Raw genomic sequence first — 15,858 nt, forward strand, 5'->3', positions numbered from 1 at the left:
CTGTATTTTTCCAGGGATTAGTTAAAGATCTATATTTTACGGTCACACACTCACCGTGCTTAACGGCTGAATCCAATGTAGGGAAATGACAGCTGGAGCACATGCTGGGACAGTGTTTAGTGTAGTTGGACCTATGGCCAATTTAGTGTCACCAGTCCACCTAGGGGATGCATTTCCCTGAGAAAACCTCGAGAAACCTCGAGAAACCATCAAACATGCAACTCAAGAAGAGCATGCAAACTCAGAACACACAAACTCTAGCTGACTCAAAAAGAAATGAATGAGTTAATATATGTGGGCGGAAACGTATGGGGGGAGTGGTGCAACATGAAGCTCCTGCTTCTTTCAAAAAAGTGCAAAGACCTTGCGTGAAGCATAAAGTCTTATCATTTTAATGAGCGTTCGCTTAGGTTCTGACAGCTATGTGTTGGAACTGTTCAAAGTTTAATCATGCCAGAGGAGGTTTAGATGATATATACACACTCACGCACACACACACACACATACACACACACTGTTCTTCTATAGCTACATGTATTGTGATAAAGGTTTATTATTTGAAATGGTTAAAACTGGTCTTGGTCTTTATACAGCCCATTTAACACATTAAAGACACAGATTGCACAAAATGTATGTTAAAATTTAGAAACTGGAAAATTACATTAAATTTATTTAACTCCTATTAGGCCTTCAAGTTTGTATTCAATGGCAATATGTGTATTATGTATTTCATGTATTCAAATTGTACTGTCCCTTTATGAACAGTCTCTGAGGAACTGAAAGAAATGTAAGAAGTGTTGCAACCACCCCAGCTCACCGCTGCTCTGCCTATGAAAAAAAAAAGTTTGAACACATCCGGTGGTATTTCTTCATCTCGTACGTTGCAAGCTCGAAAATGACGGAATTTCGACCAAAACAGGCTTCTTCTGCTAAATCGTTTAGAGTTACATAAACAAGACTTTCCATCAGCGTGACATGTAATGGCAAGCATGTGTGCCTTGTACTGTGTTATTGTTTCAGCCCCCTCCCACCCTCTCTCTCTCTCACTCTCTCTCTCTCTCTCCCTCCCTCTTCTCTGTCTGACCACACCTTTTTCCTGAGGACCCGCTTTGTCTTTCCTCATCTCTGGATTTGTGACTGTTGACCACTTCTGCTCGGAAAGACTCAAGAGGTAGGTGAGCAACTTCCCAAATGCTAGATCCAGGCTGAGGAATGCGTTTTTTTCCCCAGCGTACTTCCTGTAAACCCTAAAAAAGAGCATCTGGTAAAGACAGCAAAACCATAATGAATGTACCGTAACTGTAAACTATGAACTGCTAAGGTGTTAGATAATACAGGTTAACAGACAGTGTGCGAGTGTATGTGTGTGAGACTCATGCTGTTTTAATCTATTATGTGGAGAGTGTAGAGTCGCTTCTCCCAGTGAAGCATGATCAGTGTGCTAGTGTGTGTGTGTGTGTGTGTGTGTGTGTGCGCACGTCACAGTCGACTGATAACAGTATTTGTTGCCTGGTTCAGCCTCTCCCACAGTTTAGGGATCACAGGAAAAGCCCTTGATAAAGTTCCAGCATGGAAACGTGCTTTGTTTTAGATGTGTATGCACTTCTTGGGTTTTATTTATTTATTTCATTTTCACAATGGGGCACATTCACAATTAGTCGAAACTGTTCCTGTCCAGTGGCTGGAATGTACTGGAACTGTGTCTGATGTTGAGCAGACACACACTTTCTGCTTCAGCCTTCTACACTGCTTAATGGAAGTGCACAGGAGCAAAAAAAAAAATTTGCATTGACCTGGAAAAAAGTACAGCACAACACAAATCAAGTCAATATGTAAAGGGTAAGATTTGTTTATGCCAACTGAAGTAGAGAGAGGAATACATGCTTTTGACCAGTGGAGGTTAAATGGAAGGTGCGCTTCTGCTCGGCCATCAAACTTCCTGATTCTTCATTATCACAGAATACATGTAGGTGTTTATGTTCCTACTTTGTTACATTTTTGCAGAATTTGTGTATCTTTACTCTACTTCCTCTATTCAACTTTCTGCCAAACGTCTCATATCTACTCCTTACAATTTCAAAGCAGGCTCGTTCAATTTTTTGGAGTTGCGTTGTCTAATTTAGGCTTTTTTTAGCTTATATATGTCTTGATTCCAAACGTCAAGACCAAATTTTTGCCTAATTGTTTATCAATTGTTCAGAACACATCCCATATCACTGAACCCGAAAAGATTGTAAATGTGAACAAGAGGTAACAGGCCACTGTTGTTGTTTTTTGTACGTCTCACATTTACATTTACATTTAAAGCATTTATCAGACGCCCTTATCCAGAGAGACTTACAGTCAGTAGCTACAGGGACAACTTAGGGTTAAATGTCTTGCTCAGGGACAGAATGGATTTGGACCTGGGTCTTCTGGTTCATAGGCGAGTGTGTTACCCACTAGGCGACTACCACCCTATGTGTGATTGATGTGTGATCTTTGTGATGAGCTGCATGTTCGTTTCCAATTTGTACTAAATGGCCTACAAGTCTACTCTTGTTTACTCCAACAAAGTATTACTATGAAGTTTCAAGCGACAAAATGAGTTATAATAATGATAAAATCAGATGCACCCTAATCATATTTTGTGTACACAAGAAAAAAGTTGCCACTGTATTTTTTCAGTGACTTGTTGTTCATATCAGGCCCATAGAAAAATAAAAAAAAATTGTATTCTTGATGCAACGTCACTTTGACACAGAATGCATTTGGCCAATGACAGAAAGTCGCTTTGAGCACACAACAGATGCATTGTGTGCAAACTAAATTATTTTTTGGTCCTTGGCATAGTGTATACACAACTGCTGTTTACATTTCTTTCTGTTGTGGACAAAATGACACACCCAGCCTTCTATTCACAAAATGGCAGATGTTCATGACACGAATTACTGGTTGCAATACCAAATATGACATATGATATACGTATACCTTTTAGATACTTTTGTATATAATACACACATATATAATTCATTTCAGTGGCACAGGAAGGTGTATGGAAGATATTTTGTGCATGGAAATAAGCACCCTCTAATCCACCACTAACACCATTCATGCTGGCTGCCTGATCCATTTTAACAACCTTCCATTTTTCATTTTAACAGCCTCTGTGTTAGTGTGGCCTAGTGGGTAAGGAAGGCTGTGGGTTCAAATCCCGAACTGCCAAGGTGTCACTGAGGTACCCTTGAGCAAGGTCTACGCATGAGAAGGGTGATGGGTTAAATGGAGTGTATCACAATGACAATCACTTCACTTTCTCTTTGAGATACAGTTTGTAAGACGCATATATTAGCACTGGACAGGTTGTAGGTGTTCGGGGGTAATGAGTTATAACTGATCTTTCTGGGTGCGTTTTGGTTCTGGGTGAGTTACTATATGGGTGTATGCGGTCCTGTCTTCACTTAGAAAGAGTTACTCTACATTTTACGTTTTATGACAGTAGGCAAACACCTATATCCAGAACAACTTACAATCAGGAGTTACAGGGACAGTCCCCCGTGGAGCATTACAGGGTTAAGTGACTTGCTCAATTACGCAATGATAGTATATGGGATTTCAATCCTGGGTCTTCTGGTTCATAGACAAATGTGTTACCCATTAGTGCAGATCACATGATGCAAAACACCATGAGTTTAGTGAGAGGAACACTTGCGCTTGGGGGGTGATGAACCCATGGCTTCTCATCTGCCAAAGCTTTTCATGGAGTAGTTGAGCAGGTTTATCCATAATTCTCTCCTGTGAATTTCCCAGGAACCTGTATTCATCCATGGAAATAGAACCTCCTTGGATTTACCAGTATTGCCTTGTGATTCTCTTTTCACCATGTTGCGGTGAAGCCCTCCACAATCCTCTTGGTCATGGAGTAACTGAGCTGGCGTGGTCATAAAACATAAGTCCGAGGTGTAGATTCAGTTAGACTAAACAGAGGAGGCCAAAAAGCCACCGAAAGCTCACGACTGAGACACAGGTGCATATCTGTCTCCATGACCTGCATGCTGTACCACTGGGGAAAATGTTACCACTTCCTGTTAACTTAGTTTCTTTCACTGCATTAAAGCCACAAAACAACAAAATAAAATGTAGAAAGTATCTACTCATGCACAATATGTCATGCTGTTAGTACAATAAAAGTCTTGAAGTCTAATGTTAACATATGTATGATCAAAGTGAATCAAGTGAATGAAGAGAAAGTGAATTTTGCTCAGACCCTGGTTATCACATATAAGGTGGTTTTAAAAAGTAAAATAGAAGTTAAAATGTAGCTGAATTAGCTGCAGCCTACAAATGGAACCAATGCTAATTGTCATATTCAGATGCTAATGCTAGGATGGTAATATCATAATTGTTAAATAAAGCTTAGAATGAATTTTGTACAATGTGGTCATCATTTCAATCTATTATACATTTATATATTAATGTATAAAACAGAACAGAATACAAAAGTTGTAAACTACAAGTTTGAAATTATCTGTTCAATGTAACGCAATACAAAATAAAAATAAATGAAAATGTCTTGAATGTAAACTGTCTTGAGGATAAAAATCTGTAAAATGCTGTAAATGAATGTTTATGAATGTAATAAATACATTGGTTATCTTTTGCCAAATACACAATACAAGGCAATCCAATTAAACTGAAATAAAATTAAATTTACTCTAATGTGCAGCATTGCAGGACCAAAGTATGGGCTGAGATTTAAACCAGTACAAGATGAATTTGAATAGAATATATTTGAATCTGAATTCCAATGAAATTGAAATTGTTTTTTAAATCCCTAAAAATGTAAATTTGCTTCTCCAAGTTAATTTTCAGTAAAAAAAAAAAAAACAAGAACTTGGGATTCAAGACACAATCTAAAATGCAACAGCGCCCACAGACCACTAGACCACAAAGTGGCCGACAGGAAATCAAGAAAAAAAAAAAGGCATTTGGCAGACGCCCTTATCCAGAGCGACTTACAACGTGCTTCCATGTTACAATCAATTTTGGATCACTAGAACCCCCAACTATTAATACAATCTTTTTATTCACAATGTTGTAGTTTCTATAAATAAGTAAGACAATAAGAAGGTTAGAAGTTAATCTAAATATTAACTAAAGAGGAAGGTCTTGAGCTGCCGTTTGAAAGGGCTCAGTGACTGAGCTGTTCTAACCTCAAGGGGTAGTTCATTCCACCACCAAGGGGCCAAGACAGAGAAAAGTGTATATGAGTGACTTCCTTTTACCTACAGAGATGGAGGGACAAGTCGAGCAGCACAGGAGGCTCGGAGTATACGAGGTGGAAGCAGCATGTAGATCTCAGGGAGGAACACATTATGTCTTCCTGCTGAGTGGCTACCTGCTGGATATCCTTCTGACACCCTCATGACCAGACTCACCACCGAGTACAGTTTTCAGCGCCATGTTACAAAAATGTAGCTGACACAACATCAACGAAATTTATGATGAAATATAACAAATCTTTATGATGTGATGAGATGCAAATGTTGGTCATGTGACAATAACCATAACAAAATATATAATGTAATATTGTTGACAAATTAAAATAAGAATAACTTACAATATGATATATCGCATTTTCTGTTTCCTGTATCGCCCATCTGGTTGAAGAGATGACAACTTCTGCAATTTGCACTCACCGAATTAATTCGATTTCAGGATACTTATAGATGGATGAGCAGATGGCTGGGAGAAAATGACAAAGCAATATTTGGACGCACTTACTTTACAATGAAGTGGAAAAGAAACGCATGGAACAAATCAGATCATCCTCCATGTCTGGAATGGATGTAGAAGTATGGATGTGACTAAGACTAATAAAGACTAAAATGACAGCTTTACACAAAGACTAGACTAAAACTTAAATTAAAACAGGCCGCCAAAAACAACTATAATGTGAAGCTGCATCAGCTATTTCATCATAGGCGTAAATTAACTACTTAAAGAGGATATAAAAAGTGAACACACCAATGTTTAAATGCCAGTCTTCTTGCGTTCACATCTGCTCATTCTGAATAACCCCAAATTAAGTTCAGCTACACTAGTAGTAATTTCCTGCCATTAACTCAGTTGTCTGCTACAATGAAAGCTCTGGTTCACAGGCAGTCACGAAGCTTCAACATTCAGGCATGTGCTAGAAAGCTAAAGATTAAAAAAGAATTTCACTTTTAACACAACAATACAAATAAACAAAAGAATGGCACAGACCTAAATCCAACATGTAAAATGACTTGAAGGGGGCTGTGTCCAAAAGAGAATGCTTTTACAAATATTGCCAAGTTAGATGTGCCATGTCCTACCCAAGAAGACTGAATGTCATAATTAAATTAAACTGTTCTTCAACAAAGCATTAGTTTCAGGGTGTGCACACTTATGCAACAAGCTTATTGTGGGTTATATATTTTTTTCCTTTGTCTTCCGGCCACCAGGAAATCAAATAAATCTGCGTCAAGTGGACAGTTCCTACTGCATAGTTACCAGCTGTTTATGTTTGATCGGGACACGCCCATGTTAATATTACGTTTATCCATGTCTGTAAGTGCAGGTTGACCAGGTCAAAATGTGACCGACACAAGGTGACATGGCGTGTCCCTATAGAATATAAGTGACCAGGTCATCTGTCTAAAGTTAAGTAAAGAAGTCTTACCCCTCAGCTAAATCAGGAAGAGAGGCAAAAATTTATGTTTCACAAGCCCATGTGCACATTGTTCTGTACCATGAGCTTCCTCTAACTGTATTTTGTTCTAGGTTCTATTTCGTTTTTTGTGGTTGCAGTGGTCTGGTTCCCCGCCCACACAGCACGCTTCAGGACGAAATGCTTTAACTGAGAAAGTGGGTGAGGTAGTAAAAAAACTCCATAATGTTCATTAAAAACAAGATTAAATCTGGAAAAAAAAAAATTAAAATGGTATTTTATCAGAACCATGACCCACCCTGAAACCCATGTCCAGAAATAGCCATAGAATTGACTGTGCACGGTGCCACTGGTTGATTGACTGGTTGATTGACATTGTTTTTTGGATTGGTGTGAATGTGCAATTGTTGCATTTGACACTGCATGACACCGGTTTAAATTGCATTAGTGACGTGTATCATTATGTGTTTTTATCTAGAACACGCACACATGGATAAGGGAACCCCACCTCAGGAGTCTGCGCCCCCATACCCAGGACCGCCAATGACCTATTGTGGCCCAAATATGACACCCCAGCCAGGATTTCAGCCTGCTCCATATCAGGGAGGTTGGTGTTTGCACACGTCAAGACACTAGCATCTGCATTTCCTGCTGCTGTTGTGATGTTCTAACTATAATGCAAATGTACACTATAGAAAACAACTTATAGAATTTTTAGTAAAATTGCTTTTTACATTTAAAGTTAAGAAATACTCAAACAAATAGTATAAAATATAACTAACACTTAATGAAACTAATTACTCATAGAAATTGAGTAGATTTATTTTTAGTTTGTACAAATTTTTCAACCTACTTAGTAACATTTACTATTAACTAATCAATTAATTTATTAGCCCCCCTCTACTGTCCCATCATCAACAGTGACACAATGCATTAACCGTGCCTGCATATCAGCAGTAGGCGGGCACATGCAAATTAATGCATGACGCATGGGCACATTTTGGGTTCAGAACACATTCAGTTTGGGTAAATTTTTTCTTTTTTTTTTATGTAGCTGCTCTTACACTTAAAAACCGAGTAGAGTGGGTATGAGTCACCTAATTATTTTAGATTTAGCTCATTTACTAATATAACTAGGTATATTTTTAGCAACTTGAATGGATCGTTTTTAATCTTTTTTTTTAAGTAACTGCTCATTCACTTAAAAATTGGAATGTGTCATTATGATTTACCCAGTTATTTTTTATTTAGTTTATTGACTAATATACTTGAGTATATTTTTCTCAACTTGTAGGGATAATAATTACCAACCTTCAGAATAGTTTTTTACGATGTATATTACAGCCCTGTTTTTATGTATAGGATACTTAAATTTAGTTTGTATCATTTATAAATGTTACAGTTTGGAGGGCTGGATTCAAGGTTGGTTGGTTGGTTGGTTGGTTGGTTGGTTGGTTGGTTGGTTGGTTGGATGGATGGACTGATTTCTTGATGAGGAGTAACTTGAATCGCTTTGTGTTTATGGCTGTAGGTGCTGTGCCTGCCATCTACCCTCCTGCTGCACCATACCCAGCAGGTCCTGCACCTGTAATGACCCAACCCACTGGTGAGTGACAGTCAACTAGTTTCATCATTTATGGTGTACAAAAAGAAACAGATGCTGGCCAGTTTAGAATATTGGAATCAAGTAAAAAATATATAAATCAGGTTGATGAAAATATTACTTTCAGCTAAATTCTTCCTAAAGATATGATCATATTATAAACTCTAAAGACATGATTTGATCACTTCTGACTTCTAAATTCTCAGGGTTCTTAAAGACCTCTGGTGAGTTGGGAGAAATATCCAAATATGTCCAGTATAATGTTCTAATATAATTGCGTTGTTCAAGTGATACACTACCGTTCAAAAGTTTAGGGTCACTTAGAAATATCCTTTTGACTGTACATTTCCGACACCGAATTGATCAAAATCAACTGATTGATTACATTGCTTTCAATAAATATATAACAGTTATTGCAGTCAAACATCAGCTACTTTATTATCGCACAACTCACGGTACATGCAGTTTAATCCACAGGACATGACAGGGAACATGACACCAATAAACAACCCGACAAAGAACAGACAATAACACGGAAACTTTAACATGTACACTCAGGAGAAAACAATCAGCAATCATGGGAACACTCCAGATTCCAGACTCAGAGTATCCTCTTCCGGGCTGGATCCTGGCAATAAATATGTTCTGTATCACGTTACCTCCATTCTGGCTAGCAGAGCAGTTACTCAAAGGCATCAAAAAAAAAAAATAAATCAGCATAAAAACCCCAAAAGAAAGCAGCTTTAGCAATAAGGAGATGTTGGTTTTAAAAAATGTCACAAGAAAAGAACGTCCTGCATGAGAGAAGCATAGCTCTTGACCCATGCGAAACATTCAGGCCTTTCAGCATATTTGTGTGTATTAGATTAGAGCCCATTAAACAGAGCCGCTCTGTTGAGTCACTCTCATGCACTAAGCAGAGGGGAGGCTGGTGGGAGGATTTCTGCTGTTGGCACTCCACCTCCGACCTCAGTCACATTAAACGCTTCTTCACAATGTTTCACGGGAGAGCCTGTTAATGAAGGAGTACAGAAGTATGTCAAAGTATGTGAGCGAACACATCCACAGCGCCATCTTGTGAATTCTAATTATTACTGTGCAACACAGAGTTCTGCTTTTTTTCTGTCATGACAATTTGGTTTGAAATATTAAATTATTTAAATAAATGCTTTAGCGACCTAATTACATTTTATGTATATACATATATTTGAGTACTCTCTTCGCTTTCTGAAGTTAATCTACATTGTAGTCATTTCCACATCTAGCCACAAGGGGTCAATGCAAGCATGGAATTCCAGTATTGCCTCACAAACACAATCTACCTATCTATCTACAATACACTCTTACCAAAAGAAGCATACTTCATCGTGTCACTGTTACTATAGTGTTGAGAAATGTATGTCTGTGCAACAGACGTCCTTAGAATTTGCCGCTAATTAAGCACTCTAGATCCTTTTGGGAAAATGTCTGTACATATATATGTGCATACACACCATGCATGTGTGTGTTTGCATTGTATTTGTGCAGTGACGACGGTGGTCGTTAGTCCCACCCTGGCTGATGTGCCCGGCCAGACCCAGTGTCCCCGCTGCAATGAGCTGGTACTGACAGTGCCGATTCCCCAGAGCGGCCTTCTTACCTGGCTCGTCTGTGGAGGCCTGTGCATTGTCGGGTAAGCGGATCCATCCAATTGGCTAATTTCCCAGAAAACTTGCGCTTTTATTAGATCTAATACCTAATAGATGTGTGTCATTACATTCCAAATGATCATTGTCTTAAAACCTCTAATAAGTGCGATGCTGATGTATTATGATCACAGATTTTTATTGGGACAATGGCATAATTATAGACAGTAGAACCATGGCTAGTAGCTTTAATAATGTAGATTGTAACATTGGTTCTCATGTTGAAACAGCAACATGAGAACCAATGGGAGAACAAATGTGATGTCTTCGCTCCTCTTTTACAGATGCTGGCCTTGCTGCTTAATCCCTTTCTGCGTGGATTCATGCAAGGACGTGCATCATCACTGCCCAAAATGCAATGGTGTTCTTCACATCTACAAACGCATGTAGCCATTTTCCTGAAGCCCGACTATGTGACTACATTCAGAAGCCGGAACAACATGAGAGAGGACCATACACTGTACTTAGGCTTTCAGTGTGCCCTTGCTGAACTCTGCTGGATAGCTGCTCATACATCTGACATCATTAAATGGTCAAAGCAGCAGTACTTCATCCTTGTCTGTACATCATCATAGTCTTTGCAATGGTCGCAGTCTCTGCTGCTAATAAGATTTCTCATTTCCATTGCACGCTAATGACAGGCCAACTTGGTATTGAAGCAATATTTCTAAATGAATTATTGACAACATTCCTTCAACCCAAATGAGTCTGAAAGCAGTTATCAAATGTGTAGGATCAAAGGCAGCAACCGCAGCAGGAGAACCTTCTTCTCTTCTCAGGAAAAATTCTCTTCTCAGTAATTCTTCAATTAGTGTTATATTTTACCAAATCTGCAATCTCAGCTTTCTCATATATCTCAAATTATATATTATTCAACAATTTAGCATGTCTTAAATAATATATATAGTTTTTCCTGTTAAACAGTAAAGAACAATAATTGAATACACACCTATAGTTAATCTTGAATATTAATATTACACCAACAACCAATTTATTTAAGAAAAGTTAAAAACTAGAACATGTTCAGCTTTATAGTGGCCAGTTCTTCTGGGCATATTTGTAATAAAGTACTATATATCACATCATACTACATTAGTACAATTAAACTAATCACCAAAATGCTATGCTGAATTCTTTTCTTTACTTTTTTGTATTAACTGTATGCTACTGTGAATTACAAATAGTCTAAATATTTGATACATAAACTGTTCCAGTCAGACATTTTTCTTTTGAGAAGTTTGTGCTTTTGCAGTGGTAGAGTGTGAACATTCCTTTTATACTGTGCAAAATAAATATGGAGCCTTAATGAAAGTGTATTTCATGTGTTGCAGTGCTCTTACTAGTAGTGTGTGAGTACAAAGTGCATAGACAGACAGAACAAAATAAAGGTTGAAACAGGACTATATGCTGCTAAGACAGAAAAATGAGGAGCAGTAGAGCACTTCTAACATTGACAGCAATAATGGCGGAGAGCGAGCGGGACCCAGGCGCTGATAACTCTTGCTGGCAGCATGCAGCCCATAGCGCTGCCAACCTACCTAATTAATCACACCCCGCTGAGCTGGACAGCTCTAATGTGCATAAAAGAGAGAGAAAGACAGAGAGACGGGTTAGTAGGCCTCTTCACTCCAGACTATTGAACCCAGTGAACCAGGCCAGGTTCTGTTAGAGTTTCTGTTAGAATAACTGTTGGAAGAATAACTGTTGGAATAATTATTGCTATGAAAGAACATAACAAATGTACACAGATTTACGACTTATATGTCTATTTTATTGAAAATATTTCACTAGTCCAAAAAGTTCATCTAATTGTGAAAAGTTTCTGCTTCTTAGATAAGAAGCAGAAATTACTAGTAAAATCTAGTTACCTGTAGGGTAGTTTTGTGTTTATTATATTTCTGTAACATGATACATTAATATCAAGCTGTGTAAGACAGTCTAAAGGTGATGGTTTCTTTATAGCCAATTAAAGTTTTTAATGATACTCTACTTCTTTACCTATGTTTGTATTTATTGTTTTAATTTTGTTTATTTTGTTACATTACATTTAGTTTATTAGTAAAGACACAGAGTACTGTTCAAAAGTTTAGGGCTTTTTGAAAGAAATATTAATTGAGCCATTTTATTGCTTCTTCAATCAGTGGAACTGATAATTGCAAAGGTTTTTCTAACAATCAATTAAGCTTTTAAAGTGACAGACTTGCAGTAGTGAACACAGCATCCCATTGGAATTCAAGACTAATTGTTGCTGATAATGGGCCACTCTACATGTATGCAGATCCTCCATCATTAATTTTACAGCCATTTCCTGCTGCCAGAGCCATTTACAAAATGAAAAATGTCTAGACATCTAATGTTTATATAAAAAATTATAAAAAATTAACAATCCTAAACTTTTGAACAAGAGTAAATGAAATGTTGTCACAGGTGGGCTGGACATGGCATGAAGGAGGACGCATTCGCATGATCACAGGACAGGGGTTTAATACAAAATACACGAGACAAGGGAACATGAACACACACAATGACCCGACGGCGAACAGACACGAACAGGATAGCTTTATACAATTATATAAATATACACCAGGTGAACACGATCAGGGAACATTACACAGGACAAACATGAAACTCCGGTCCGGATCCGGAGTCAACCCCTGCCGGTCCGGATCATGACAAATGTATTAGGATCATGTTTTCTTCATGAAAAATTTGATTGATTGGCTCGATGTTGTCCATTACTTCAATGGCTTCAGCTAGATGAAGAAACTCTGACGTGGTGAGACTGAAGCACATTTGCAAGGAAGTTTCATACTGCAAGCCACTTGGTCTTATGATGAGGGAAATACATAAACATCAACCAGAGAAAGTGTTTTCCACCTCTAATGACCAAAGCCCCATGATGCAATTTCACACTGTAGATTGGTTCCATTGCTTCCTCCAAAATCCAAAGCAGAGTTTCCAAATCGTGCACTATGCACTGTTCTGCATGCTGTCAGGCTCTCTGACTTCTGACCCAGCTCATCAGATCGTTGCCAAACCCTTCATTAGCTGCCTCAGGCATGCTGAGTGATTTAAAATCAGAGACTGGATGTGACTGAGTCCCCATGAGCCACAGTTTCCCTTTCAGAATTGAAATTTCACTCACTCCCTTTATCCTTTTTTCCACACATAAATGTTAATATTTCATTATTTACCAATTAAGCAGCTATGCACACCTAAAGGTAGCATCTGAGGGTTTAAACTGTGTGTTTGTATTATGTGGGCACACTGGCCATGGCACAAACATGTGAAGTGAAAGAGAAGTGATTGTCTTTGTGAAACACTGCTGCACAGCACCCGGGAGCAGCGTGTGAACACAGTACTTTGCTTAGTGGCACCTCAGTGACACCTTGGCAGTTTGGGATTTGAACCAGCAAGCTTTCGATTATGGGTTAGTTTCCTTACCTGCTCGGCCAACCACTGAATGGAAACGTTATAAGAATTTATGAAGGCTCATTGCATAAATATGCATGATACGTGTATTGACCCCTACTCTAATGTGTATTCCCATGACTTTCCAGACCACAACAAGGGTTCCTGATAACATCACAACACCACTGCTTAATTATGGCCATAACATATCCCTTAAAAAATATTATATAGTATAATATATGCATTTAGACATGACACCACATTAGTGTTTATGGATCTCTGTATGCAAATGTGTGCGTCAAGTATATGTTCATAATATAATTGTATCAAGTTCATTTAAGGAGTCATTTGGATTGTGTGTGTGTGTGTGTGTGTGTGTGTGTGTGTGTGTGTGTGTGTGTGTGTGTGTGTGTGTGTGAGTGTGTTAAGCACATGTGCAGCTAGGGACACGTGTGGAAGTCTTACACCACTGCATCAGTGGGTCGACGGGCGTTGGGGAGTGGGAGGGCTGGTTTGATTGATAGGCTGTCAGCAAACATCCATTTGTGTCCCCCCTGCCCCAATGCCGAAAACTAATCAAGAAGAGAAGGAAGGAGTAGGGGAAAAAAATGTCAACAAAAAATATATATATATCTCTCTCTCTCTCTCTCTCTCTCTCTCCTGGCTGTCCTCTGGGGCTCCCATGTGTGCATGAGCGAGAAAAAGGGATGGAGTGGAAGATAAACCAAGATGAAGGTGGTGATGGAGGCACAGAATACACATGTATTGTAATCCATTCTGAATGAGAACGCTGCTAAAAGATAGGCGGAAGGAAAAATGAAGGTAGCAAAACATCAGAAAGACGGAGATCTGACGGGTGGAAATAAAGGCGCTCTGGCTCCCGTTCTCTCTCGCTCCCCTACTCCCTCTACTCCCTCTACTCCCTTGCTCTTTGATGTCTTGGCCACAGCCGGTGGGCCGTCCGTGGGATGTTCTGAAACAAAAGGCCTTCGAGGCGCCTGTCCTGTGTCATATATGACAATTTCTATAATCAATGCCTGTCATTTTGGACTTTCAAAAGGGAGCGCTAGGAGCCACCTTGCGTGAACTTTTGGGCGATGGCAGCTCAAAGGGCGCCCCCAGTGGTCATGAAAGGGGCAGTGCAGCAGGGCCCCCACAGAGGAAGTACTAATATAGCGCAACTCCACATGAGCAGCTCCCCCACGCTTTGTTGTGCACACCTACAAATGCACAAAGAGACTTTTACTGGTGCTGGTAGGAGTTAAAGCATGGGGAGTGACAAATTAAAAGGAAACTGGTGCAATGACAGAAATCCTCAATTTGGCGCAATTGGTGCTTTGTTTATGGACGTGGAGACGTCAATCCAAAGTATCCCATAGGGCTTAAGTGGGGTGGAATCTGAGGAGTAATGATGGGGTCAGACGATTAACACCACCATAAATAACTTCTCAGTGTGTATAAAAATCGGTGTTATTGCCTGATGGAATTATTGTATTTTACTATTAAACAATACTATAAAGGATAGCTAAACAAACAGTTCTTTTCCATAATGGATGTGACTGTTGAATGCATCATGAATCTGCAGTATCTGCAGAATCTGCATTTTCATTACTTTTTTCCCTTTGAAAAGTGTGGAAGGGTGACTAAAAAAATCATTAAAAATACATGAAAGGATATCTCTTAAAAGCACATGAAACATAAAAATTTGTGCGTTATATGAAAATATAAACCTCTTTATTTTAAATGTGAGCCATTAAAACCGCTTTATTTTGACTGACTGGAAGGAAACCACTGTAACCAGACAATGGCAACTAAATGCATTTATTTGGATTTTTACATTGTCTGTATAATCAATTATTAAAATCACATTAAAAAAACAACACCAAGGGCAATGTATTCCTTTTCATTCCGTTCCATTCTGTGCTGTTACATAAGTTCCACAAACACATTTAACATCTAGCTACATGTTCTAAACACAAAATGTATATACAGTACCAGTCAAGTTTGGACGCCGTTATAGAACAAAATCAAAGACACAGGACACGAAATGACACACGCAAGGTTATGTAATAAACCAAAAAGTAGCAAACAAGGTAAAAAGTCTCTCCAAAGCAGAGCTTTTGCTGTGATTGCAACATTTCACACTCCTTGATTCTCTACACCACCTTATCTTATGCTGAATACTTTCTTATTCACTCATGTTAACTAGCGTGAAGTGCCTTTTGATGACGTGCCTTTGAATAGTGAAAAAATCATTAAAGATACATGAAAGGATATCTCTTCAAAACCACATAAAACATAATAAAATTGTGTGTTATATGAAAACCTCTTCAATTTTAAATGTGAGCCCATAAAAACACTTTATTTTGACTGACTGGAAGGAAACCACTGTAACCAGACAGCAGTCATGAAGGTAAAAAGAGATGACTCTTAAAAAAAAAACAATTCATCAAAATGACTTCTCCTGCAACAAAAATAATAAATAT

At 38.6% G+C, this 15,858-nt stretch overlaps 1 protein-coding gene across 2 annotated transcripts; it reads left to right on the forward strand.

Annotated features, from left to right (window-relative positions):
* Positions 1-935: 935 nt before the first annotated feature.
* LOC114794933 (lipopolysaccharide-induced tumor necrosis factor-alpha factor homolog) lies at positions 936-11,277 on the forward strand. Of its 2 annotated transcripts, none has more exons than XM_028987808.1 (5): positions 936-1,175; positions 7,152-7,280; positions 8,205-8,279; positions 9,804-9,948; positions 10,246-11,277. In XM_028987808.1, exons 2-5 carry the CDS (start codon positions 7,163-7,165, stop codon positions 10,349-10,351), a joined length of 444 nt encoding a protein of 147 aa, XP_028843641.1. In that variant the 5' UTR covers positions 936-1,175; positions 7,152-7,162; the 3' UTR covers positions 10,352-11,277. The 2 variants fall into 2 exon arrangements, with proteins under 2 accessions (XP_028843641.1, XP_028843640.1); XM_028987807.1 differs by having other exon boundaries at positions 939-1,171.
* Positions 11,278-15,858: the final 4,581 nt, after the last annotated feature.

Source organism: Denticeps clupeoides, chromosome 7 (assembly GCF_900700375.1).
Source record: "Denticeps clupeoides chromosome 7, fDenClu1.1, whole genome shotgun sequence".
Lineage (NCBI taxonomy): Eukaryota > Metazoa > Chordata > Actinopteri > Clupeiformes > Denticipitidae > Denticeps > Denticeps clupeoides.